At 40.4% G+C, this 26,891-nt stretch overlaps 1 protein-coding gene across 13 annotated transcripts in view; it reads left to right on the top strand.

The window, feature by feature from the left end:
- ctnna2 (catenin (cadherin-associated protein), alpha 2) overlaps positions 1 to 26,891 on the top strand; it is a 382,091-nt gene that overhangs the window by 52,883 nt on the left and 302,317 nt on the right. For 11 of the 13 annotated variants that reach the window (XM_074629996.1, XM_074629998.1, XM_074629997.1 and 8 more), the window contains exons 3-6: positions 12,709 to 12,904; positions 17,953 to 18,119; positions 19,951 to 20,070; positions 22,263 to 22,529. In XM_074629996.1, the coding sequence (XP_074486097.1) occupies positions 12,709 to 12,904; positions 17,953 to 18,119; positions 19,951 to 20,070; positions 22,263 to 22,529 (750 nt within the window). Of the gene's footprint in view, positions 1 to 12,529; positions 12,639 to 12,708; positions 12,905 to 17,952; positions 18,120 to 19,950; positions 20,071 to 22,262; positions 22,530 to 26,891 lie in introns of those variants that run through there. The other 2 variants (XM_074630000.1, XM_074629999.1) reach the window with 2 other exon arrangements.

The raw sequence follows: 26,891 nt of genomic DNA, 5'->3' as shown, positions 1-26,891 counted from the left end.
ACAGTTCCTCTCCAACATTCATCTCGAGGCTTTAAAACTAAGTACGCTTCCAGGAGGTTTTATGGGGATGTGGTTGCCAGCGAGCACACGGCACAGTTAAGAATGTCAGAGCTTGACACCCCCTGCAATGTGACACTTCCCGCTAAAACCCTTCCTCTTTGCCACCCAAAACCCCATTCAGGTACCAATCTTAATGCTTGCTAATCCTCACTGCTTTGCACTTCAGCACTTGTTAACTTCAAAAGATATTTTAAGTAACAGGGTAATGAAAAGTGAGCACAGAAATCTAAGATACGTTTTATATTTAGCTCTGCAGGATTCTAGGGCTATAGTGCTGTTGCAGTTGGACATGGCAGGCACAGTTCACATCTTCGGGAATTATGCGTAGATGTACACTAGATTTGTTTTTCCTTACATGCAAATGTGCAATGCAAGTGTAGTTCTCTGCATTTCAATGTTTATCCATCTTGACTATAGTATACTGTGTATCGTTTTATTGTGCAAATGTAACATGGCCTGAAGCCATCACACCCACCTTGTGCAAACAGGTTTCTATATTGTCCTCCTAGGTGATTGATTTACCCGCTTGGATAAATGTAGAGGACCCCCTCTTGCATTTTTCCCCTGAGCTTTTTGCACACATTATGCACTTTACGCATGGGCATAAACGGCCTCATCAATTATTTAACAGGGGCGGTTATGTATATCACTAACTGTAGGAGTGGGGCCAAAGGTTAACCGAATCTCTCAGGAGCTGTGTATGGGATTGCATGATGATGCGTGTGTGCAGTTGGCTACACGTACACACACACATGCACATGCCCTCCCTTAATGTTGACCAGTTAAAGTGCATCACTCATCCGTTGGATGCAAGTCTCCGAGGCTGAAGGCGGAAAATTGAATGGCTACGCAGAGCCACGGGGATTTACTACTGAGTGGACAGGCCACTGGCCGGTGCTCTGGAGAGGAAAGGCCGCATGGCATTTAATACTATTGATCAGCAATAAAATGGGAGGCCACAGCACGACAACTCCTTAGGCCTGAAGGAAAGGTTAGCCTCACCGCTGCTGCAGAATAATCACTTACAGTATGTATTACCTGTTATCTGAGCCTGGATGTTGTAGGACAACATTGCTTTTAAGAAAAAGTCTGATTCTGTTAAATAGAGAGGGACTAAAAAATTAATTAAATCTGTATGCAAAGGCTGTGGTAACAACTTGACATGGGTTTTTGTTTCAGATGAGTGTTGTTCATTATCATTCCAGCACATTTCAGTGTCCAATGATGTGCATATATTTCAATCATCCAATCAGCAGTGAGCTTCCATATCTGAGTTGCAGTGTAACATCCTGCATACTTGAGCAGGATTTAAAAGCCGGGGCTAAATCAATGAATTCTGGCAGAGGCATGACTGCTGAAGACGAAGGTGTGAAAAATAAATGGAGTTGGACATGGTTGGGTTGAGGATGGGACAACCATTAGAAACATGCTGCCACAAACTAGATGAATCCAGCCAAGCTTCTTTTTTTTTCTTCTCCACCATGTGTTTGACGGATTTACAGTATTGCAGCAGCAGGGAGTGTTAATTCAGGACAAGACAAATGTCTGATGACAGAAGTCACAAGCTGTAATGTATCTCATTTATCAATTCATCAATGTGTTGCTAATGGAATTACAAGCCAATCTATGTAGATGTGATTCCCGCGCTTCCTTTTTCTAGATCATCACCCTCCAAATCAGCATGAGAGCCCTGTGCAAATGTGTTCATCAGCCATTTTTGTGGATTTGTTCTCATGCGCATCTGTGGTCGTCTTGTGTCTCTCTCGCCCAGTGACCGTGTGTTGATGTGTCTCTGTGGTCGTTGCTGTGTGTGTGTGTGTGTGTCCCTGCTTACACAATCAATCTTTGGGAACATTTGGACATGTTCATAGGGGAGCAATCAGCTGTCCACATGGGTTTCGTGCAGTATTTGCAGTGTCGATAGTTGGTAGCATGACAAGGGCTGAATCTGTTCAGCTGCCAGTTGTTATAGATTTTTTGTTTGTAATGATTAAAACTTTTTTTTTTGTAGACTGTCAGCTTAATGCCTCAATCTCTGCACTCACGCCCTCACTGGTAAAACTAGTATACTGTATGTGTACTGTTTTTATGGGAAAAATACATCTTATTGTAAATAACGTTTTGGGAAGTTACCCTTGAATATTGTTGAAGATTGTCAATGTTCAGGTTTTACTTTAACCATTATTAGCAACGGTGCCCATACTCTCATCTTTTAACATCATTACACAGCAAGAGCAGTAGTGCACAACACAGCAGGCCTGCGGCCAGATGCATAAAACTGTAGATTAACTAAACTCTGCACAAATCCAGAAATATTCATGTATGGCTGTCCCGAATACCATTTTTGGGCTTCGAAGCTTCGGTGAGAAATATTCGAAGGTATTCGAAGCTTCGCGGCACGGTGCAGTGCTACAGGCTGACATGTTCTTCTGTCAGTCCGTCTCCATCTCCACCCGGATCAGTGACGGGGACAATACCGCTGCCGCACTACACACACCTCTACACACAACAAACGGCGATATCAGCCTGAGAATAACTAATAATAATCCATGTTGAATATGAATAATGAATAATGTTGTGGGATTATTCCTTATTTTATGGGCTATATTGGGATTTATACATTTGTATTACATACTTTAAAAAAAAAAAAATCAAAGCATTTGAATAATGATTTTGAGGTCGAAGCTTCAAAGTATTCAGGTCATATGCGTGCACACTCTTTTAATCATATTTATAAAGCCCTGCATACATATTGCTTACAAAGTTTTATACATCTCACTCGGTGCATGATTGTGTGCACATGCATGAGCCTGAATTCCACTTCCACATTTAAGCCATAGATGACTGTAGACACATCCTGAATCAACTGTTTGCATATGAATGAATAGGTCACCTACATGCACCAGTGTCAGCCCCAGAGTGGCCATCCTTACCATTATACACGGCGGCACTATTCATGACACAAGGAGTGTCGAAAATGAATTAATCACATACACTGTATCTGATTCATAGTCATCAGAGAGGTAGCCAACAACTATTTTTATTACAGCATTGATATCGGAACAGACGTTTCACAATAAAGCCGTTAAAATAAAGTTTATAATGTGCATTACATTACGATGATGATTTAATATGGACTCTAAAAGAATCATCGTGGTTTGACTTTGATTTGGTGTCTCATTTCCATTTTTCCTTGGCCCTATCACACTGAGCTTGCTCTAGAAAACCTTGTGTACAGTACCCATGAGGCTGCGAGACGTGTGCAAATTCTTTTATAAATACCAATTAATATGTTGGAAATGGCAATAGCATAAGCATGATTTTTTTGCGCATTCTTATTGTGTTTACATCTGGCCTCTGGAGAACCACAGCAGGAAGCAATATAGCATGTTATAGAAGCACCATTTACTGATAACACTGTGTAGGACCCCTGCGGTTCAGCACATAACAACATAATGAGCCAAACTGTTCAGTGTGTCTCTTTTCACCCTAAAGTGTTGGCACAGACATTTTAATTCTCCACTCATCAGGCAGCACACAACCAGGCGAGACTCTCCCTCTTCGTTGGTTAGGAATTGAATATTTTATACCGTTGCATCATATGGCGAGACATTTCCTTATCCTTTAACACTTTTTCCACCCCCCACGTATGTCCACTCATATCATTCTAAATCTGCTGACCACAGTTCTACATTTCAGCCTTCATGCTATCGTAAAGATTGTGCTTGCTGGCTGATATTTTTTATATGCCTAGTGAAAGCCAATTGCGTAATTGGCTTAAGTAATAGAGACGAGTCAGTTCACTCATTCCCACGAGTCACTGCCTTCAGTTATATTAACACGTACCATTTCGCGTGACCAGATAGAGCTGATGTACAAGCTCATTAAGTCTGCGACAGTAAAACTACTCTCCTTTGCTTTTTTGCCTTTCAACATTGCTGGGCGGTGATAATGTAATGCTCTACCAAATGTCCAAGAGCACTCATTAGCTCTAAGCTTCAGATGTGTAGGTTATATATATGACCGTAGTGTGCAGAGTAAAGCTTGCGGCGTGTGAGCAGTCGGGCTAAGCCTGAGAGATGACATAACTTGTGGCTGTATGGAAATAACCCCAGTGTGGTCTTGCATAAAATCCGAGCAGGGCTGCTAATACACACGATAAATGGGCTTGCCCAGGGCCAATTACCAGCTGGCAGAAAAGGGCAAGGCTGCCTCGCCCAGACACTGAATTTATTTAGTTTCGTATTAGGCCACATTTGGATGCACTAGGCAAACATTACTGGGGCCCACTTCATTTCTTTTTCGCAAACTACTTTTGTTTCTACCTCATTCCCCTGAGGGATCCATTTGATTAGTCAGTGTGCTCAGTTCTTCTTTTTTTTTTTTTTTACCTGCAGTAGGTATTGAAGGATTCCAACTTTTCATGACATGCAAGACATAGCTTTATGACACCATTCATCATTTGACTACACAGTGCTACAGTCGGCCCTGTGGCTTTATGAGGGAACAGGTTGGATCCTATACTGCTCTCTCCTTTTAATGGCCACGTGCCCAAAGAGGGGTATAAGGAAAGGACTGTGTTTCAGATCACACAGATGATTTAGGTTATATGATAAATGTCACATAATCTTTTTTTTTACTTAGTTCCATCCCAAATTTACGTTATTTATTAATTTATTTAAATTATCTTGACATTAACTCAGTGTTTGTGGCAAGTGGCAGTGTTGTGTTTAAGTTTGTGAGTGTGTCTGTGCCATAGACTGTATATAAAGATGGACGATGCGTCTCCACTTCCTCACGCTGTACATACGTAAGTGAAGCCCAAATATCTTGGATATGGGAGCTGCCATTTTCAGATTTTGAAATCATTTGGAGCCAGAGTCTGCGCAGTAGTGATCGGGGGGCTGGAGCCGCGGTATTGAGGTCCCGCCCACACACCTGCCCAAACCAATCGTGAGCCGAGCACGGACGCAGTGTGCTAGTGAAAGAGAATCACCACTGCCAATCATGACATCTCACCCCCTTTTTTTTAATTAAAAACAAACGTATCAGAAAAATGAACACTTGAACATACTGTATGTCAGCGTGATAAGAACTACCTAAAATTACAGAAACCATCTTTGGGAAAAAAGATGTACTTTGACTTTTTAGTTTGGCCCATGTCCCATCCGCTAACATTGAGGGGGCGGGCTTTATGACCTATACTGCAGCCAGCCACCAGGGGGCAATCAAGATGATTTGGCTTCACTTTTCGGGAGCTGTCATGTACATACATTATATACAATCTACTGGTCTGTGTGTTGGGGGTATTGCTATTATCTTTCAAACATACTCATTACATTGCAGTATTTTAGGCTTACATCAAGTTGCAGCTTTCTTCCTCTGTTTTCTTGATAGGCTGAGTATGAACTTGATGGCTGTCAGTGCTGAACATGCTCCAGAAGTCAAACATCCAGGCTATTTGTCATATGCTGTGTCTCTGTGAAAGTGACAGTGATTAAACTGGGATGCCTCAGCAACCACGGTAAAAAAGCTGTGGTGAGTAAGGACCTCGAAATGTAACGTTATTCAGCCTGAAACAAAAGCACTCTCTCCACGCAATGTTTGTCCCTCCCAGGGATGTTTGTTAAATCTGATCTCCACGCTTCATCTAATCAGTGTAAGCTCTGCTGTCCGCTTATGTAGGTCCTTCAAATTAGTTCTCGGTCTATGAGAGTATGCAGCAGCCTCTTCACTCAGCTTGCCTGTACTATATCATTTCATCTCATCTGTCTTTTAAAAGCATAGCCGGTAATTTATGAGGTAATACCGTACAGTATGAGGGTCCACAAGTTTCAGGGTCCTGGTATTTTGCATGCTGGTTGACTGTCACACTGTCATGGCTTATTGGGACATTTACATATTACAGAGCCATCGTTAATATTATTAGTAACACCTCTGCTTTTCCTACTATGACAAGCCAAAATGTCTGCTGTGACAGAGGCCTATAATACACATGTTCTTATCAGTCTGCTCAGCTCATTTCTGAAGACATGCAGCGAGGCATCTGCGTGCAGACACAGCAAGATATCACAAAAATAGCCCTGTCAAAGCTGTACGAAGGTAGATAAATTGAATCAGCCTCAGTGCATGCTGTGAGGTTATTGCGGGCATAATTAAATATACATCAAGCTTTTTTTAAGTCACTGTTGCAGAATAAAACATCAACAAGCCTTGACTTCACCGAGTCAATCCCTGTGGAAAGCTACATGACGCCGTTGCCTTATCTCTGTGTATTCCACACCGGCCCTGTGTTAATGAATAAATGAGCATTAGAAGTGCAGATGAATCATGCACACCCATAACTCAGTATGTTCTATGGAAGAGTTTCAAAAGGCATGAGGCATAGAAGTTAGGTTAAGCCAAGATAAAAGAGAAATATCCCAACTTGACCACTAATCTCCAAGTTTACATATCTGAAGAAGGTAGAGGCTGCAACAGCACCCACAGTTTGCAGTTTGCCCACATTTCCTCTCACTACTATGACATTGTTTAATGTAATTACTGTATATCTGCCACAAAACTGCATCCACAGAAACCCTGGGGCTGTAGACAATTGAATTAACCCCTGCACTTTCTCAAAGGGCATTTATTTAAGCTCTTTTCAGTTCAAAAATCATTTACTACCACATAAATCTTATAATTCAAAATGGTCACATGTTGGGTAATCTGGTTACACATCTAGTGAGCTAATATAATGGACACAGAACCCTTAACCTCGAGCAGTTGATAACAGTATGTGATTAAATTACTTATCTTTCATCCTTATTCCTACAGGCATATTTACACTGCTATCTCTAATCCACAGTGTCTGTTGCCAGCTGTTGGCAGTGGATCTACTGTCTAATGGTATGGGCAGCCAACTTATGGTCATTAGCCCAAATTATGGCTCTGCTTGATTGAATGAAAAACAGCTAAAGAATATAATGCCATTTTAAAGGACCAGGTGCACCGCAAACTCTATTTCTGTTACTGGCACCATGCACAGTGTCAAACAAATTCAATTATGTTTTCATTAACACCGCAATGAAGTCAGATGCCTTCCGTGGCCTCCCCGTTCTCCACTTCTGAACAATGGACCTCAGTGGGGCTTTATGAAACACAACGTGATGATTGATGAAAACATGTCTCACACACACAACCACACGCAGATCAAAACTTGTATGTAATTGGTTCCGCGGCGCATTTAAGCTGTTCTGCAGACAAGTAATCTACTTCCTTACAAGGTAGTTCTGTGTAAAACTGTGCTTAATATTCAGAGCCTTTCTTCTCTTCGACTGGCTACCCGGTACTTGTAGAAAACACTAATTGCTGTGTCACTATTACTGTGTCTCAATTCAGATTAGTCCATGTAGTACACTGTGTACACAATGTACTTGTACTTGTGCAGTGCATACATTTCGACAGTGTAGTATTGTCTTAAATCGAAGACGGCTGTTGTGCACTTACTGGAAATGATGATCGCAATATTCTACCTCTTCTTCTTCTTCTTCTTCTTCTTCTTCTTCTTCTTCTTCTTCTTCTTCTTCTTCTTCTTCTGGATTTACCGCCGACATTTGACCGCGATTGCCGCTCGCCAAAATATCTGCCGGCTTTTGGGCTGAAAGATTTTGAAAAAAATATCTAAGTGCGTTTATTTTGACTGATATTGCAATTGCGATATGATTTGCTATAACAGAGGGAATGATAATCTTTACGTCATTATTCTCATTTCCATTGAAAAACATATTACAATGGTTGTGATGTGATTTTTGCAGGAATCAGCACTGAACAAAGATGTTTTCTTAAGCCTGTAGAATATGTCTGTAGGCCAGGACATCTCTGCAGTGCAACAATATTTTATCTAAAATAGTATTACGACAACAATTATTGTGCCTCCTGCGATTTGAAAGTTGCAGTAGGCCATATTGCGATTTTTATAAAATTTGGATTAATCATGCGGCTATAGCTGGCTTGTTGCTCACTTCACAATTGTATTAAAACTGAATAAAAATGAATGCAATTTTACTTCTACTTGCTTGCGTTTCCCCTTGTTTCATGCGAGGAGGAAAATACGCCGCCATCTGTGCCATTTTCACACCACTGAGGTTGAGAAGTGTCCAGCGTTCCACACTCAACATTATGACCGTTATGAGTATACCATCCAGGTACTCATAGTGCACTGACATTTTGCCATACTTGTCAGTGTGAACACTGTGAACACACTCAAAATAGCAAGTGTAAGTATGTAAGAACGCAAACTGAGCATGTTGAGTTTATCCGTTGATTCGTATATGAGGGCATTTTGTTATGTGTTAGTTTACTTGACATGACAATTATTTAGCCAACTATTTAGCCAATAGTTACATAGTGACAACTAACTATGAACATATTATGAGGCGGTACAAAAACTGTTGACCAGCTGTCTATGGTGTCTGTGGTGTCCTGATATATGATTTTAAAAAGACGGCTGACAGCCAGTCAGAAATGAGCATCTCCTCTCCTCATTCCCAGGTGTATCACAAATCCAAGACTCTGCATCAAGCTAGAAAAGACTGTTTCGGATTTCAGTTTAATAATATGGCAGTGATAAGCAGACATATGGAACAGGCTATTATAATGTAATAGCTAAGTACCAACCTGGACACATTCGTGTGCTGTTGATTTACTTGCTGAACAACAATCACAAGACTTCTCAGTGTGGTCTGTGAGGTAGAACTTGAAAGAATAGGGAGTCTGTATGTGTGTTTGTGTCTGTCAGTGGTGGTGGTGGATCTGGGCTTTTATGTGGGCAGCCAGCATATGAGTGCGTGTCTGTGTGTGAGGTGGAGGGAGTTTGTGTCGCAGATTTGTGTGTGTGCTTTCATGTGTAAATATAATGATGAGTTATTGATTCAACAAACTTAGATTGGAAAAAAAAAACACACCACTGCACTTCATAATGAGCAGTCGTTCAGCTGTGTGAAGTGTTGTTGAGCGGATGAGCTGATGGTAAACAGATGTATCAAAGTAAGTTGTCAGGGCGGCTTTGAATACAGATTTAAAAAAAAAAAGAAAAAAGAATGTTATTAAATTATGAATTACTTTTTAGTCAAAATATTTTAAAAAGACTGGAAAGGTTAACTTGGTCTTATATCAGCCGTACTATTCCTGGATCCATCCTGAGTGAGGACATACATCATTAAAGTTTTTATTCCTGTCTAGAAGCCTCTAAGTAATGCAGCCTAGACGGGACATAACTTTGCTCTTAGCAGCTTTTCAGAGCGAACGCCTCTGATATATTCAACAAACTAATCATATCACCGCATTGTGCAAGTTCGGCTGTCGTCTGACTGATACTCCTACAGCAAAATCTGACTGGAGTGTGTAATGAGCAATTCCGTCCATGTGCATCGTCACTGGCCTCAGACAGATATGTAATTGTGTGCGACAAAGGTGTCACCGGCACACAAGCGGTGGAAATAATCCCACCCTTTAATGAATTATTGACAGGCTGCAACGATTGCTGCTCTTCTGTGGCCTGTCCTGTAGGCTGAGTGAGTTTAGTGCGGTCATTTTGGTTTGATGATAATGACACTTTCATTGTAGCTCAATATAATTGATATGGATATTTTAAAAGCATTTTTTTTCTCACATTATTTTAGAGGAAGAAGCCGAGACCAGCACACATTTCTCAGAGCGTGTCCTGATTATCTCCAAATACTTAACAGATATCTCTCAACCCTGAGGCTTGCGTGTTCTTGAGAGTACTATGTGATTGCTGATTAGTTAAAGTGAGGATGCCTGTTCCTCATGATTTTGTGTCTTCTTTAAGGCAGAGTGCTTGTCTAAAATGGTTATTTTGTTTCTTGTGATCTTTACAGCATCAATAACATGAACCAACACATTGGTTGCGTCCGGAATTCCATACTAACGTGCTATTTAGTACGTTAAAACAGTATGTGAGATATTTTAGTATGTATGAAACCAATAGTGCGTAAATTGCATACTATTTCGGGTGAAATATTACAGTATGCAACGCTGGACACTATGGCGGGATACATATCCCATGATACAATTCAGTAGTGACGTCAACATTCATAATAGACATTGACGGACAACTCTGTAACGCCAATAACGCTTCAATTTAGGTCTAAGTATAAGATTTCACTTTGCTATAGGCGTATATTTTAAATGAATTCAGACATTGATTCTCTCAAACCGTTGTTTTGGTCACATGAGGTTGGCACGAGTTACCATGGTTACACGTCTCCAACCAGCAAGGAGGCTATCAAAAACTGACAACGTAAATTGCTGCTCATTTCATCTGAAAAGATACACACTGCTGTTTATTCACACAAAAGTATGTGCGAACGATAGTTCACCTGTTGAGTATGTAGTGCATACTGTAGTATGCGATTTCAGAGAAAGCCGTTGAGTTTTCATCAAACGTACGTCCCTGTATAGCTGCGTTTCCACTGCATGGTAAGGCTCTGCTCCACTCGACTCACTTTTGGTCCCTGGTCCTTTTCTCTTTGCCGTGTTTCCACTGCAATAGTACCCCTTCAGTGTAGGCGGGATTCTCAGCTGATCGCCGTAGCGGCAGCGCGTGACATCATCTTCAACGGGACACTCAGTGAATAATTTCAACGACAACCAAACAGAGGAACGTTTGCACTTTGTCAATTGTCTGGCGTAGTGTACAGTGTAGTTTTGCGGGCTGCCATTTCTTAAAATCTGGGTCGAGTGAATTAAAAATTGCGGTTGCTATGACGGTAGCTTGGCTATTTAAAATGGGCTAGTGACGATTCTCTCTGACCAATCAGTGGTCTGCAGTGTTTTAACTCCACCTTCTAGTATCGGCTCAGCTCGCTTGGAACCTCGACTGAGGTGATACCGAAAGAGTTGTTCTATTAGTACCATTCACAACTTTTGCTAATGGAAATGTGAAAAAAACTGTTCTAATGTGGACTTAACTGAACTGGACTACTTGGTGAAAACAAGCCATATGTCATCTTCTTGACTGACTGTCTGCTGTGAGGAGAAATCAATAGTAGTTCAATACAGAATGCTTCTTCACTGTACTAGAAGCTTTCTTAATGGAAAGTATCTCATTGCATTTCTTCTACAAAACACAGTCCTGCAAAATGCTGACTGTACCGATGCAATTAGATCAAGGGCTCATTTAGTAGGATTCAGTAACACATCATCCTATTGATTGTGTGCAGTGTGGCCTATCCAAAAGAGCTGAGATCAAAGAAGGCTCCTTTCAGTTACATTTTCTTACAATGAGAAGGACAGATTGATGGAGCTGCTGCACTTCACAGCACTCCTATTCAAGCTGAGGGATAAGTGTTTTCAGTGAGTCCTCCTGACTAAGATGAGGCAATGTACCTGATTGATGCTATATCAAATTTAGCATGTTTTGCAGCTGTAATAGCATTTATAATGAATTGCCTCATTATGGTTGTGGAAGCACATATTATGGATAAAGACATGACTATTTGTCATTAAGGCATTTTTCCAAAGTTGTTTCGCTATGTATTCACAAACTAGGACAAAATATACTCCCATCATTATAAGGGGAAGTACATTTTCAGAAAAAGAGAAAAAGAAAGAAGTAGAATAGTAGAAATTGATCCTATTTATTGGATTGACATTGCTGGGAAAAAAAACAGGACCCAGCTCTGTGTCTGTTTCATTATTATAAAGATTATAATAATTATTTATTTTGTAATAATGCGTTTGTTCATTTTCTGTCAGCTATTTACATTAGACAACTATGCAACAGTTAATTAACTTTGAAAATCTTTTAGACTACATAATTCTGCACTGAGAGCTTCAAGAACAAAAAATAAAATAAACAAATAAAAAAATAAAAAAATATAAACCTGTTTTTTTCATTTTCCAAGTGTTGTAGGCCTTTCACACAGAATGCAGTTCGAGCTGCGTTCAACTAGGTTGAACTTTGGGTGCAGTGCTTGGCGTGCGGCATGCTGCGCCCACGCTTTGCTCAACGCAGCTAAAAGCTGTTGTGGCGCAGTGGTGCCGTTGTCGCGTTCTGTGAGAATTGTTCTGTAGTCCTATCATTTCTTTTGCTCTTATTGTCATGGTTGATGTCCACAATAGCAATGTGCCATAACCACCAAAGCCAGGACAACTGTTGGAACTGCACAAAAGCTGTCACCCTTGTCCATGTGTTTTACATAGCCTACTGTTAAAGGGTACATATCATGCTCATTTTCAGGTTCATACTTGTATTTTGGGTTTCTACTAGAACACGTTTACATGCGTTAATGTTAAAAAAAAAACACATTATTTTTCTCATCCTGTATGTCTGAATATACCTGTATTCAACCTCTGTCTGAAACGCTCCGTTTTAGTGCCTGCCTCTTTAAGCCCCCCTCCCAAAAAAAGCCCAGTCTGCTCTGATTGGCTTGCAAGAAAAATATGGTGCACCTTTGCAAAGGTAGTATTCAAGCTGTGGGCGATATGTTCTAATGAGCCTGCAAGTGTCATTCACAATTTGTGAGTTGGTAGTCACTCCAGATACCCAAATGTATGTGCACAAGCACTGAAAAGTGAGTTTTTCATGGTATTTCCCGTTTAATGTTACTCAGCCAACTGTAATGACCTCTCCTCTTTTCCCAGGTGACTACCCTGGTGAACACCAGCAACAAAGGGCCATCCAGTAAGAAGAAGGGGCGCTCCAAGAAGGCCCATGTCCTGGCAGTGTCTGTTGAGCAGGCTACCCAGAACTTTTTGGAAAAGGGTGAGCAGATCGCCAAAGACAGCCACGACCTCAAGGAGGAGCTCATTTCTGCTGTGGAGGATGTTCGTAAGCAAGGTGAGAGCTCGCTGGATGTTCTTATGCAGATGCAATGCTTGTGCTTTTACAGCTGTTGTATCATAATATTGCATATCCATGCTTTCACCATTAGACATGTAGTAATTCCTCCCTGCCCTCAGTAGTATTATTATTGTGTTTTTTATTTCCTTTATTGAACGTACTAATCACATACTCTACTGTATAGTATAACATGGTGTATGGCTGCGTTTTTTTTTTTTTTTTACTTTCTAGAGCATCATCCATCATCAGTATAGGGTTGCCCACTTGCTGTCAGTCCCCTTGGAGGTCTTTCTGTTACCATGTTCAAAAGGCTTTATCTTTTGTCTGTTTTTTGTTGTTTGTTTTAACCTTTGAAAGGATACACTTTTAAAGACATGTGTAGCAGAAATCAAAAATGCAATTGAATATCATAAATTATTTTTATTTACTTAAACGGCAGCATAAAATAGTCCAGTCTAAATGAGTAACTATGCACAGACCACATCTGCAAACATCTGACACCTTTCTATCTCTTGAAAATCACAGCATTTTATACACTTTAATGCTTTAAATTTTGAAGTAAAATGTGTAGATGCAAAATGACTTTGAGATGCATATGTTGTTCATAGGGTAGACACAAAAACATGAACCCCTTTACAGTGTAATGTAACTCACCAAAACAGCCCAGTAATAGAAAATACTTTTGTGTTCACTTTGTTTAGTGTTGCATTGGATTAGAATAGTCAGGCTCTTCGTACTGTAGTTTTCCTCGCTGCCCTTCTATATGTGTCGTGGGAATGTTAATAAATGCCTTATGTTGAGGTATCCATTTCCTAAAGCTTCAGAATAGCTTCCTGATTACTATACTTGTCAATGTGGAACATACTGAACATAGAATTATGCAGATTTTACAGATATTGTTGAGTGGATCTCAACTCTGCATCATTTCCAGCTGATATTTTTAGCACCGCTGGCGCCATTTTCTGTGAAATGACTGTAGTGCCAATGTTTTTTTGTTTTTTTTTCTAGCATTGAAAGCTACACAAGGAGAGTAATGCTATAAATATTTTAATGTTTGGAGAACTTAATAAGTGTTGTAGATATAAGAGTGGCAAAGGCAAATCCATTAAATTTAACAGATTAGTACCCATTAATTTTGGGCTTTACTCAGTGCACGCAGCTTCATGAATGTAATGAGCCTAATTCTGGAGTTGTTTACCCTAAAGTCATGCATCGTTAAAGCTTCGACTGTCTGTGATAGTGGTGAGCCTCGCTGAATTTTAAGACATTATAGAAGCCCATTTTCATTAGCAACAACTTGTAAATATCCGATGTTGGTTAACACTGAAACTTCTCAACTCAACAACTCTTCCCTTCATCAAATCACGCTCAGCCTTTCGGGGAGCTCAGATGGGTCAATGTCACAGATTCCAAACTTTCTTTTCTGTGCTGAGAGCAAGTCAGTGAGCCTTTATGTGAATCAGATGTTTGTCCCCAGAATGGAATTAGATTCCCCCCGTTCAATAACCACATCAGCAGAAAGAGCAAATGGAGCTCAGCAAACAGTTGTGTTGTAGCGGTATTCCTCATCCTGCACTGTCAGCTCCACTTGGCCGCCGGTGCTGTTGAACACTGACTTGAATACGTTGGCACTCAGCTCTTTTGAGGCGTGAAATAGACTGTTGCTATACAGGTCATCACCAGAGCTGACATCAAAAAGGACAAGATCAATCTTCCCACCTGTTTGGCATGCGAGCCAAAACCAAAGGGAGGCTGTGTTAAAAAAAAAAAAAAAGGTTTATGGAAACCGTTTTATATCTTTGGGCACGTTTCGAACTAATGTGGCACATTTGTGTTTGTGTATTTGTGCTCATGAATGATTACACTGCCCTTTCTGATTCTTCTGATGGTAAGGCTCTGCCCTTTAGAAAAAGGCAATGAATCAAACTCAGTATCTGTCTTTCCCAGGAAAAAAAAAAGAAAAACGTTGCTTGACCAACACTAGAATAGGAGATGAAAGTTAATACTCCACATCTCTTAACCTTTTACTGGCATTATGAAAAGATGGGCATGCTCAAAAAGCTCTTCAGCACAGAAGTGGGCTGCTGATGGGACACTCTCTTCATTCTCTCTTTATACACTTTTATGTCAGGTTTGATATATTATTACATGCCAGGAAAAACTTTTTTATGATAATAACATTGGAACTATGAGGCCAGAAATATGCTATATTGACTGTGTTCAGCAGCCTTTAAGGGCGTTTTCATGTTGGTACGATTGATCCTTACCGTGCCCGAGTACGATTGCCACTCCTCGCTGCTCAGCTTTCACATTAGTAAAGTTGTTCCAAACCCGAGTACTCTTGCGTCATCATCCACGTCTATTTGTTCATGTTGAGATCAGCTGTCCACTTCATTCAAACCTGACAGAAACAAAGTAAAACTCGCCAAAACCGTCGTTAGTGATTAGAACAATCACCAACTCTGGTATGGTCGAAATAAACTCCTATTTCACAGAGTTTGATGTGAAGATATGCTGTCTCTATACTCTATTTCTCTCCCGCTGTCTCTCTCTCTCTGCCCACTGAACAGCTGAGCGACTCTCGTTCTTTGGAGGCAGACCATTAAACTAGCTATATAAAATAACAAACATCGCCCAACCACAATGCCTACTATTGTTTATATCTTAAGCACCCTCTCGCCTGCCTTCCTGCTTTATCAATCATGGCTGTACAGTTCAGAGGATGAGATCGGCGCGTGCTGCGCACATATACAGATTTCAGAGGAGATCGACAGCGTTGAAAAAAGCCTGCCTTTTCAAAACTACTCGCTGACTGCTAACGTTACTCATGTTAAATAGCAGTCCACTTTTATGTTTCGGTGCGGTTGGCTTTTGCACCTGATGCGAACCGTATCCGAGTACACATGAACCGTACTCCAGAAAACCTTTTCAAGTGGAATTGAGTACGGATCGACGAACCGTGCCCAAGTACGGAACGGAGCGTTTACACTAATCAAACAAACTGGACTTTGGGGTCAAGTGTACTCGGATCCGTTCCCAGGTAATTGGTGTGAAAACACACTAAAATAATACCTCCTTTTTAGCAGCAGGTAGAGTTGTCCCCAAATGGCATCATCGGCCTAGTTAAGGTCACTGTGAATCGTAAAACACCCTTAAATCTGTCATCACCTCATCATGCCCGTGTATCCGTGACCTCATCATCCCAAACCCCTTTATCTTGTCATGGCTGAATTATAGATGCTGATTTCAGAGCACAGAGGGGTTCAGTAATCAGGTCCTTTGTGCTGTCACTCTTCACTTCCTCAACGCTGAGTCAGACAGACTCATGGCACCATCAGCAACAGTCTGCCTTGTGTATGGATGTGTGTCTGGCAGTTTATATTGTACACATGACATCACCATAGGACAAACTAGCTATATTTGCCTGACGTTTTTTTTTTTTTTTGATTAATGCTGAGAGAGCTGATTGAAGGCAAGATAGACAAACAAGTTTGGTGAATAAATCACGATGCACTGGAGAAGAGTTTGTTTTAATTTTGAGAGCTTGCACTGCCGGTGTTGACCCGCTGCCACTTTGCTGATGACCCAGCGGGAAGCCTTTTGCATCATTATTTGGAAAATAACCTATTTTTTCTCACTAATGGGTAGTTGTAGACAAGCATCAAAACAGCATTTTTGGTGGTAAATAAACATCGAAAAAGTTGCTGTCGCTGCTTAAAACAAAGAAACTCTTATTAAAACAAGAACAAGACGTGTTTATGCAGTTTGTCTTAATGGTAAGAGCTGTGAGGAATGAGTTTTGCTCGGAGACATGGAGGACCTGATGTTTTCTGGAATGTAATTTTATCTAAGATGAAATGGTTGAGTTATAACTAAACCTCTTTGCAGCACATTATGTAGAGGGACCAGCTCACCAGTCATAGTGTTTCTGTAAGGCTTCTAGGTTACATGCTCATTGATTTCTGTGGTTGTGTGGGTTTGAGTCAACTGGGGCGTGCCAAATTCTGATCTATTTCCTACAGTAACAACAACACTCTGAATTGGATGAAGGACATTAGTAGCGGTGGGTCTTACATGGGTTATTTACAGTGTTGCTGATACAGATTCAAGGCACAATCAGTCATCTCATTGTATTTATACCACAGTAGCTCATTCTGTCTTCAAACTGGTCTTAAATTAGGGTTGCAACTAACAATTATTTTCATTATCAATTAATCTTTCAATTATTTTCTCGATTAATTGATTAGTTGTTTGGTCTGTAAAATGGTGAAAAATGTCCATCAGTGTTTCCAAAAGCCCAAGATGATGTCCTCAAATGTCTTGTTTTGTCCATAACTCGAAGAGATTCAGTTTACTGTCATAGAGGAGTAAAGAAACCAGAACATATTCACATTTAGAAGCTGACATTTTGAGTTTTCTTTTTCTTAAAAAAAAATACTCAAACCAATTTATCAATTCTCAAAATAGTTGGTGATTAAACAACTAACTGATTGACAACTAATTGATTCAAATTGCAGCTCTATGTTTAATAATATATATATAAATAATTGGTGTAGCAGGCACACACAAATACACCCACATACAGATAATATTAGATCTGCAACAATTAATTGATTTATCGATTAGTTGTCAGCTATTGAATTAATTGCCAATTATTTCGATAATTGATTAATCGGTTTGAGTAATTAATAATAATAATAAAAAAAATCTAAATTCTCTGATTCCAGCTTCTTAATTGTGAATATGTTCTTGTTTCTTTACTCCTCCATGACAGTAAACTAAATATCGTTGAGTTGTGGACAAAAGAAGACATTTGAGGACGACATCTTGGGCTTTGGGAAACACTGATCGTCATTTTTCACCATTTTCTGACATTTTATAAACCTAACAACTTATCGATTATTCAAGAAATTATTAGACAGATTAATCAACAATAAAAATAACTGTAGTAAGTCGCAGCCAGAGATAATGTATTGTCTGCTCTAAGGTCAAATATATTCATGTCATTCTTTCCCACTAACAATTCTCTCCCTTGACTCTTGCAGGAGATACGATGCGTATTGCCTCGTCAGAGTTTGCCGATGACCCGTGTTCCTCTGTGAAACGTGGAACCATGGTGAGGGCCGCCCGCGCCCTGCTCTCTGCTGTCACCCGCCTGCTCATCCTCGCCGACATGGCTGATGTCATGAGGCTGCTGGCCCACCTTAAAATTGTAAGTGCGATCATCACCTTAAATTTAACACAAATATTATGTCCTTCTGCCAAAGAACGACGTGTACTCGTTTGCGTTTGGTGGTTGATATGACCCTGTGACCTAATAGAGTTATGAAGCCATGGGGTTGTGCCTATTGGTTATTTTGTATTAGAGGTGCAGTCAGGAAACTGATGTTAATATATCTGACATGATGTGAGAGAGGAGGAATACACACTACGATAATGTGCAAGGCATTTAGCGTGCAATAAGAATACTGTTCTTTTGGGGTGTCATTTGTACGCCATGTACTCTGTATTGACTGCAATATAAGTACATCTGCATAAATATGCTACGCTCAGAACTAGTGACATGGAATAACAAGCGACAAAGACCTCGTATGGCGGGCATGTGGGGAAGTGGATGGGTCCAACAAACACAAGACTGTCAACCAGGAGAAGGACCAAGATGTTTGAGACCGGTGTTTTGTTTTGTAAGTTGCGTTTTGTCAAGTGTTTTTAGTGACTTCCTACATATTTGACTTACTTTACATATTTAATTTAAGCCCAACCATAACGTTTTTCCTAAATGTTATTTTGTTGCCTCAATTTAACTGTGGACGTTATCGTAGTTTTCTTTGCGTGGCGTACAAATGACACACAAAAAAGCCTTAAAGTGCATCCACATAACACGTGGATTGTCCTTGTAATGTTGTGGTATTTATCTGCCTTCCCGTGAGATCGGATTGGTTGGAGAGGTGCTGACCACGGTGAAAATAAAAGTTTGAAGGAAAGTCGCACACTCGTAGCCACGATGCAAAAAAAAAAAAAATAGTTAAATCATTACTATTTTTCTACTATTATTTTCCTTTACACAAATATATCTAACATGCCCTGAAATTACAGTCTTCCCAAATATGTTTTCCAACTGATAGAATCAAATGTATTCATAAGACTTGCATGCACGGTGTTCAAGTAGACCGGTGTGGTCGGATGTTAAAGAAAGGACTTCCTGGTGTTCCACAGAAGCAATGTATACTTTTATCACAAACCTCTGCACACATTAGCATATAGATGAGGCATGGAGGAGTATCCTGAGAACGTACATCTGATGGTACTGTATTAATATCATACCATAGTGCCCCGGTGTGATGAACTACACATAGCCGTCCCGCTCACCGACTGTAGAGTCATTTGTAGAACTAAAGGTTTCTCCGTCCTTTATTGTGAAAATGGCTCAGGGCTTTGAAAGAGAAGTTAATGCAGGGTGCTAGAAAGACTGATATGCAATTGGTATAATCTGAAACAAACTCAGGCCTGCATGCACCTCCATTCACTCACTTTGTCCGTCTCTCACAAACACACGCACACACACACACACACACACACACACACACACACACGCACACACACACACACACACACTCAGAGTCCTTTTTTTTCCAAGCTCCATTCTTGAGGCCCACAGAGGGGCTTAACTCTAGCCAGTATAAGCCCCGCCATCAAAGGCCACTTAAAAGTTATCTCTCTCTCTTCTCTCTTTTCCATTACATCTTGTGCGTCACTTTCATTAGGGATAGAAAGGAGTTTAGAATCAGAATGTACCCACAAAAAGGATGGAGATTGCTGAAGTGAGACCCATTGAAATTGCACAACTAAATAGCTATCGTCTTTTTAAACCCGTTTGCAATTACGCAGTGTTCCATTATTGTTTTACTTTAATGTATGTTGTAACATTTATGGCTTGAGGTTTATTACTGAATGAAACTATAGAGATTAATGTACACTAGTTTTTAGGTACATGTAGGAGTTTTTGGAAGTATTTACTGTATTTATGTGTGTGTGTGTTACAGGTGGAGGAAGCCCTGGAGGGAGTAAAGAATGCGACCAATGAGCAGGACCTTGCCAACCGCTTCAAGGAGTTTGGGAAGGAGATGGTGAAGCTGAACTACGTGGCAGCTCGGAGGCAGCAGGTAACTGGAAGCCCCCGTCCCCCTCCCCGTCCCCCGTCCCCCGTCCCCTGCTCTGAAAACGTAAACCACTCTTGACGTGTGTGTCATATTCAGGTACAGGGAGTTCCCATAGGAGAAAGCTCTCTGGCTTTCTCTGTCTTGGTGATTTTGTAAACTTCATTCGTAGGTTACAAGTGCAGAGCAGAATACTGGTGAGAGATACAGGAAATGGTGTAACACAATCAGATTCAGTCAGTGACTAGCAAGAGTTATTTGGTGTCAGATCTTGACAAAATATTGGCCAACTCCATAATTATATGCAGTTGTATTTGCTTCGCATCGTCTTTTTAAGGCTGGCTTTCATAGAAATACATACATGCTAGGGGTAGGGGGAAAATCGCGCATAGTATCAAAATACAGTGTATTGCGTGGCAATATTGTATCGATACACGGACGTCAAGTATCAATCTTTTGTTATATAAAATATTAACCTCTTAACAATTCGACAGCCCGCCAGCCTGCATGGTCGCTATACTGTCTTTCAGAGGTCAGAGGTCTTAAAGCTAGATACTGGCATCAGAATCAGAATCAGAATCAGAATCAGAAAGGTGTTTATTGCCAGGTGTAAGGGGTATACACGAGGAATTTTCTTTGGCTTTTTGGTGCGAGACAAACACTATAATAACAAAGAATAGATAAAACGTTAGAATAAAATAAGAATAAAAATGTACAATTTACAAAATAAGCTATAAAAATAAACATGGTATAAACAGATAGTGCAAATATTGCCGGTGTGCAAACAAAACAATCAGGTAACAGAGGGAGAGAGAGGGAGAGAGAGGGATACTGTAGGGGGTGGTATTGAGAGAGGGGGAGAGTCAGTGTCGGGGTAGGGGGGTGGGGGGGGGGGGCGTAGTGTGTGTGTGAGGGGGAGACAGTCACAGGGGGGCGGATGGGCTGTTGCAGAGTTGCAGTTAGCATCATATGAAACTAGAAAAAACAAAGGAATCTATCGGTACCAACCATGTCATGTTAGCTTGTTGGGAAGAATGCTAAATAACGCTCCAAAGTTTCGCTAAATTTCGGTAAGGAAAAACTGGCATGACCATTTTCAAAGGGGTCCCTTGACCTCTGACCTCAAGACATGCGAATAAAAACTCTGAGATGAACATAGTGAAAACTGTATATTATTAGATCAAATAGATGTTGACAAAAACCGCCTACTTTTCAGTTGAAAAAAAGCTAATAAATCGCAATATATCTTATCGCAATACTCAGCGTATCGCAAAATATTTCAAATCACAATAAGATTGTATCGTGACTTCAGTATCAATGGTATTGTAGGGCCTCTGGTGATTCCCACTCCTAATACATACTGCCACTATGATGTGATTAGCAAGATTAAACTTTTTCCTGTAGGAGAAATGTGGTTATTGTAGCAGGAAAGGAACCTATTTTCAATCAATTATTGTACTAATAGTTGTGGGGTGATTTAAACAGCACTGACAGTTCCAACACATTTAATGTGGTTTATTTCATATTGATATTTCATGGTATTAGTTGTAGCTGATAGGCAATAAAAAGTGTACTTTGCAACATTTTAGCAAAACATAACTGAATATCACTGGATATGATTAGTTTTAGCTGAAATGCACATTAGGTAATGCTTGCTAGAAATTCCTGTTTTTCAGTACCATTTGAAATGACTTCATCATATTACTGTAAATCAGCAAAATATTGGCATCAGTGCTTAATTTCTCCGGGAGGAGGAACATGAAAGTGTTAGAATATTTAACATGGCCCCCAGTGTGACAAAAAAGCTTTTAGAAGATTTTTCCTACAAGTATCATGTTGGCAAGAATCCATCCTGCTGAACCGTCCCAGAGCAAAACACTGAGCTGAATTCCATCCAGCTTCAGGGTTGCTGATCCGCTGACGCTGCCCTAACTTTGTGTGGTTGGAACAATACCAATCCATCAGCTGGGACATGAACTTATGTTTTGACAGGAAATGTCTTGAAATGGGATCGGTTTATGCTCTGTTTGGCTCTATTGTGAATCATTGGTGTCATCAAAAGTCCTCCTTGTCCTCAAACATTTTGAGAAGTACACTCTTGCCGTTACATATATTGTACAGGATCTTTCTTAATTCTTTAATGACTGGCTATAAGTGGTTATTTTGTACTCACTTGAGAACCTTTATCACCTTCTCAGGAACTGAAAGACCCCCAGTGTCGAGATGAGATGGCAGCTGCGCGTGGGGCCCTTAAGAAAAACGCCACCATGCTGTACACGGCCTCGCAGGCCTTCCTGCGCCACCCAGATGTGGCGGCCACACGTGCCAACCGAGACTACGTGTTCAAGCAAGTCCAGGAGGCAATAGGAGGCATTTCCAGCGCTGCTCAGGCCACCTCACCCACTGATGAGAAGCACGGCCACGCCGGCATCGGAGAACTGGCTGCTGCCCTCAATGAATTCGATGTAAGTCAGCAAACATTCTGTTCTTCTTTCAAATACGACACTTAGCACATACATATATTCAGACCCAACTTTTCTATTGTCTTAAAACTCACAGAAACAGTCTCCTGAATGAAGTAACTGCTTTTTTCACATATGATTTCTTCACATATGACACATGCTGCATGAATAAATCATAGCACCCTGTTCTTGAACATAAAATATAGCTTTGTTTACAGTAGGCACTTCAATGTGATCTGACATTTCCAGGTCTGATATATAAGATGGCTAGCTCTCCTTCTGTCATATCCTTTTCCGACTATAACTCATAATATATGGGGAACCTTGCCTCCAAGACTTTACTCAAGAAGAATTAGAAATACTGGTGCATCAGGAGGAGTTCTTTTCCGCACCACTTTGTGAAGGCTGCCAGTGTAGCTGTAATTAATACATTTACATACTACTTATTTATCTGTCTGTCTATCTCTGACACTCATTTGTGCTCAAAGAGAGGTTTCTCCATAGACGTGATTCTCTGCTGCCATCTAGTGGTTATATATCGATGGTGAACTATTGGTGTGTTCAAAGCTGGTTGGCTTTTTGCTGTTTAGGTGATCACGTCTCTACAGGTCAGGTCTTTGAGGTGGTTTTGGATGTTGGATCAGGATCTGGAGCCCCTGCCGTTGTTCATTACAAACATCCTCATTAAAACGTGTTGTGGGTGCAAAAGTGTATTGTAGGATAAAATACCAGGAGTACTCAGAGGCCGCTGAGGGACACACCCAAGAACCACTGGTTCAGGGTGAAAGCAGTACTTAGATTTATGTATACATTTTTGTCAGGCATAGTTAACGCTTCAGCCTTGGTCATGCTTGATGAGACCCAGATTGTGTTTGCATGTAGATTTAAGACATTTAGCTGTAACATTCAGAGCAACCTTAAATGAATGCTGCACATTTCCATTTTAAGATCCCCAACATACCGCAGTATACAAACAATCTGTTTTATATCAGACACACGCAGTCGATAGATTCAGTGAGTTACAGAGATGCAACAAATATCGCAGCATTTTCAGGACATGTTCCATTCTTTAGCTACAAAATGAGGCTTCTTGTAACCCACTGCACCTAAGTGATATTTCATTTCCCCACTAGTCTAGGCGTGGCAGCAGAAGCAGTTTTACCTCTTTTAAGACTTATTCCACTAAATTATATGACTTGCTACAGACTGCAACTGACGATTTTACTCACCGGGATCAATAGTTATGCATTTCTCTAAATCATCTCATCGGGATCTGTCTACAGAATCGGATTGGCTATTTGTTACAAACCAAGCTTTTATTGTTAAATATTGACAAATGCCACACAATCTGCTTACTTGAAGACAGCTGTACCTTACCTGGTTCTGTGGCAGCAAATACTTGACTCTGTTCTTCAGTTTTGCTCCTTTCTAGCTCCACTTTTACTTGATTTTACTGAACTGCCACTGAATAGTGTCTTTCCAATGCAAATATAGTGATTAAGGAGTGAGGATGGACAGAACTAACCTATCTATGAACAATATTGATCTGTGTTTTAACATCAAACTAATCAATGCATATAATTAATGTTTGAGGACCATTACAGTCTAACGTTGCATTCATTAGTAAACCTTGAATTTGATCCGATATTTGCTACTGATGTTTCTACCTCGGGGACCTCCCTCAATATACCCACAAGCAGGGACATTTTCATTAAAGTTTCTTTTTCAAGTTATTCATGGAGATTATTATTCATGCAAATAGCACGGACGAGGAAGTAGTCGTGCTGCAGCAGCTCCTAAAACAAACAACCATCAATTGATAAAGTGTAAACTTAGTGTTTGTGGTTTTCCCCTTTTTTCCTGGGATACAGGCTGTATGTGAAGTACTCAAGTAGGCTGTTTGTGGTGGGAGAGAGGCTTGCTTTTTATATCTGTTTATTATCATATGCATTAGTCCATTATTCCATGTGATGTACACTCTATCGCGCACGACATGTGAGAGTGAGAGATAGTGAGAGAGAGACACAGACACACACCGCAGACAGAAGTGTAGACTGCAAACAAAAACTTTCTTTCATCATGAAGCCCAGTGTTACTGAGCAATTCTCAGCTTTTTCAGTGAAGTAACTATACTTCAGATTGAAGTTTCTACTAACAGCGACAGAGTGACTCATATGAACGGGTCCAGCGCGGGTTGATAGTTTTAGCAGCGGCGCTGTGCCGCTGTTGAATGCATATAGGGGAAACATTGTTTGAATCGGGCAACATACAGCTAACCCGAAATCAGCAACTATAGGAAGAACTTGACCAATTCTCAAAAGCCGAGCCTGAGACCGAGACAATTCTGAGTCCAACAAGGCACGAGTCCAAGACAAGTGCAAGACTTCAAAAAAGTGAGACCGGACTCGAGTACTACAGCCCTGTGTGGCGAACCCTGCCCTTTGCCTGTTTTTTTTTTAGCCCGCTGTGTTCAGATTTTTTCTGGGCGTTAACCTTTTATAAAATCGTAGCGAGCTGGTGCAAGATAGTGAGCACTTCTGAGAGGAAGCTACAAAAATGGCGGACGCAGCAGTGAAAAAACGCAAATGTAGCGAGGCGAAAAGCCAAACGGACAAAGCTCGTTCCAAAATGAGAGTGAATCTGGTGTTGACTATCACCCGTTGGCGAGCACCTTCCTAACCGCGGTCAGGGGGCATGCAGTTCTGGTCACGTTGAGCCGTGGAGGAGGGTTTAACTTTGAATGTTGTGTTTACAGTCTGCAACCGACAAATCCTTCTCATTGTGCCTTTAAGATGTTGTTTAATTACAGAAATGTTGAAGTTTGAATGACAGAACACAACATGGGAAACTATAGACAAGTTGTATAAAGTAAAGCAGAAAGTTCAAACTCTCAAGTACAATGAATTAGAAGTTGTTAAGCTACTTCATCTCTAAATGATATGTTGTTAAATACTCTGATCGCATCTGTAATTAGAGATGGGATGGGAACACATTTTGTTTATGACAAACAAACCTCAATATGTATTTATTTTGAGGTAAATAATGTCACATATACTAACTACTGTAATGTTGCGATCAATGACACAATTATCAAACAGTCAAAATACATGATCTTTATACATTCTTAAAAGATGTGATACTGTATACTCTAGTTGGAATTCACACATCTTTATATAACTTAAGCTCAGTTTTAACCATAATCAGAGTAGCATACTTACTGTATACACTTTGACATATACTTCCCAGACACTGCAGAGTATACACTTATTAACTACAGTACTCAGTTTTTGTTTTTTTTATGGTGGAATGAATGCAGTATATGAAAAATGTGCTGTACTTCACAGTGCTGTTGATATTTTCTTTCAGTGAGGTGGCCAGTTTACAGTATATGAGTGACCCCTTGTGGTAATGTTTGGAAATTGCAAGTAGCTTCTATTTTTGACTTAATGTTGCTGCTATGAGGAGAAATGTCAGACCAGTAGGGTGAAACATAGACTCTGATATAATAGACAAACAACTAAGAGCTATGCTATGTTAAGGGCTTAGACACTTTGAGACAAGCACAATTCTAGTTTCTTCTGAACCTGTTAACCTGTTATTCTGCACCAGGCCGTGGCATGTGGTAATCACATCGACTCAAAACAGAACGGCTTTTCAGAAAAACAAAAGACCTGCATAATTTGATTCTATTCGGCAGATAGTTAGACAGGCATCAGTTAAATGAGACAAATTGCCCTTTGCTTAGCCCTCTGTGCTCGCCTGAAGCTGGTGCATGTTTAATTCCTGACTTACCACAGAGACACAGACCGGTCAGATCCTCTCAGAATAGTAATGACCTGATATACTGAGCTACGAGGCATCACGGCACTCGTTGTTTGATGGTAAAGTACATGCACACATACAAACAATGGGGCATATAATGTGGGGTGTATGTTATTGTAATGTAATGATACAATGGGGGCAGTTATACAGTGTTTTCCAGCTTTCACTTTCTCTCTTGTTTTTGTTCTTTCCATCCACACAAACCCGAGCGCACTCACATGCACGCTTGCTTTGTTTCCAGTAATGGAGTTCAGAGTTGGATGATTGCGTTTATCTGTTTTGGGGTGCTGCTCCCTGGCCTAAGTCAGCTTTGATCTGTTACTCATTCTTTGACTCTTCTGCAATGGTTGGATGCATGGATGGCAGACCTGAGTACAGCACAGACAGTCTCAGATAAACACAGACTACCCAGGAAAAAAAGACTTCTAATATTGGAGCTGGTTTCAGTTTTTTTGGTTTATTTTTTGTTAACAAGCTGTTGTATGACAGCCTGGTTGCATGAAAAGGTGCATGAATGACTAAGGATGCTTGATTATGACAAAA

The sequence above is a fragment of the Sebastes fasciatus genome, chromosome 3 (genome assembly GCF_043250625.1).
Source record: "Sebastes fasciatus isolate fSebFas1 chromosome 3, fSebFas1.pri, whole genome shotgun sequence".
NCBI lineage: Eukaryota > Metazoa > Chordata > Actinopteri > Perciformes > Sebastidae > Sebastes > Sebastes fasciatus.
The sequence above is the reverse complement of the archived record's forward strand: the minus strand, read 5'-3'. Positions and strand labels throughout refer to the sequence as shown.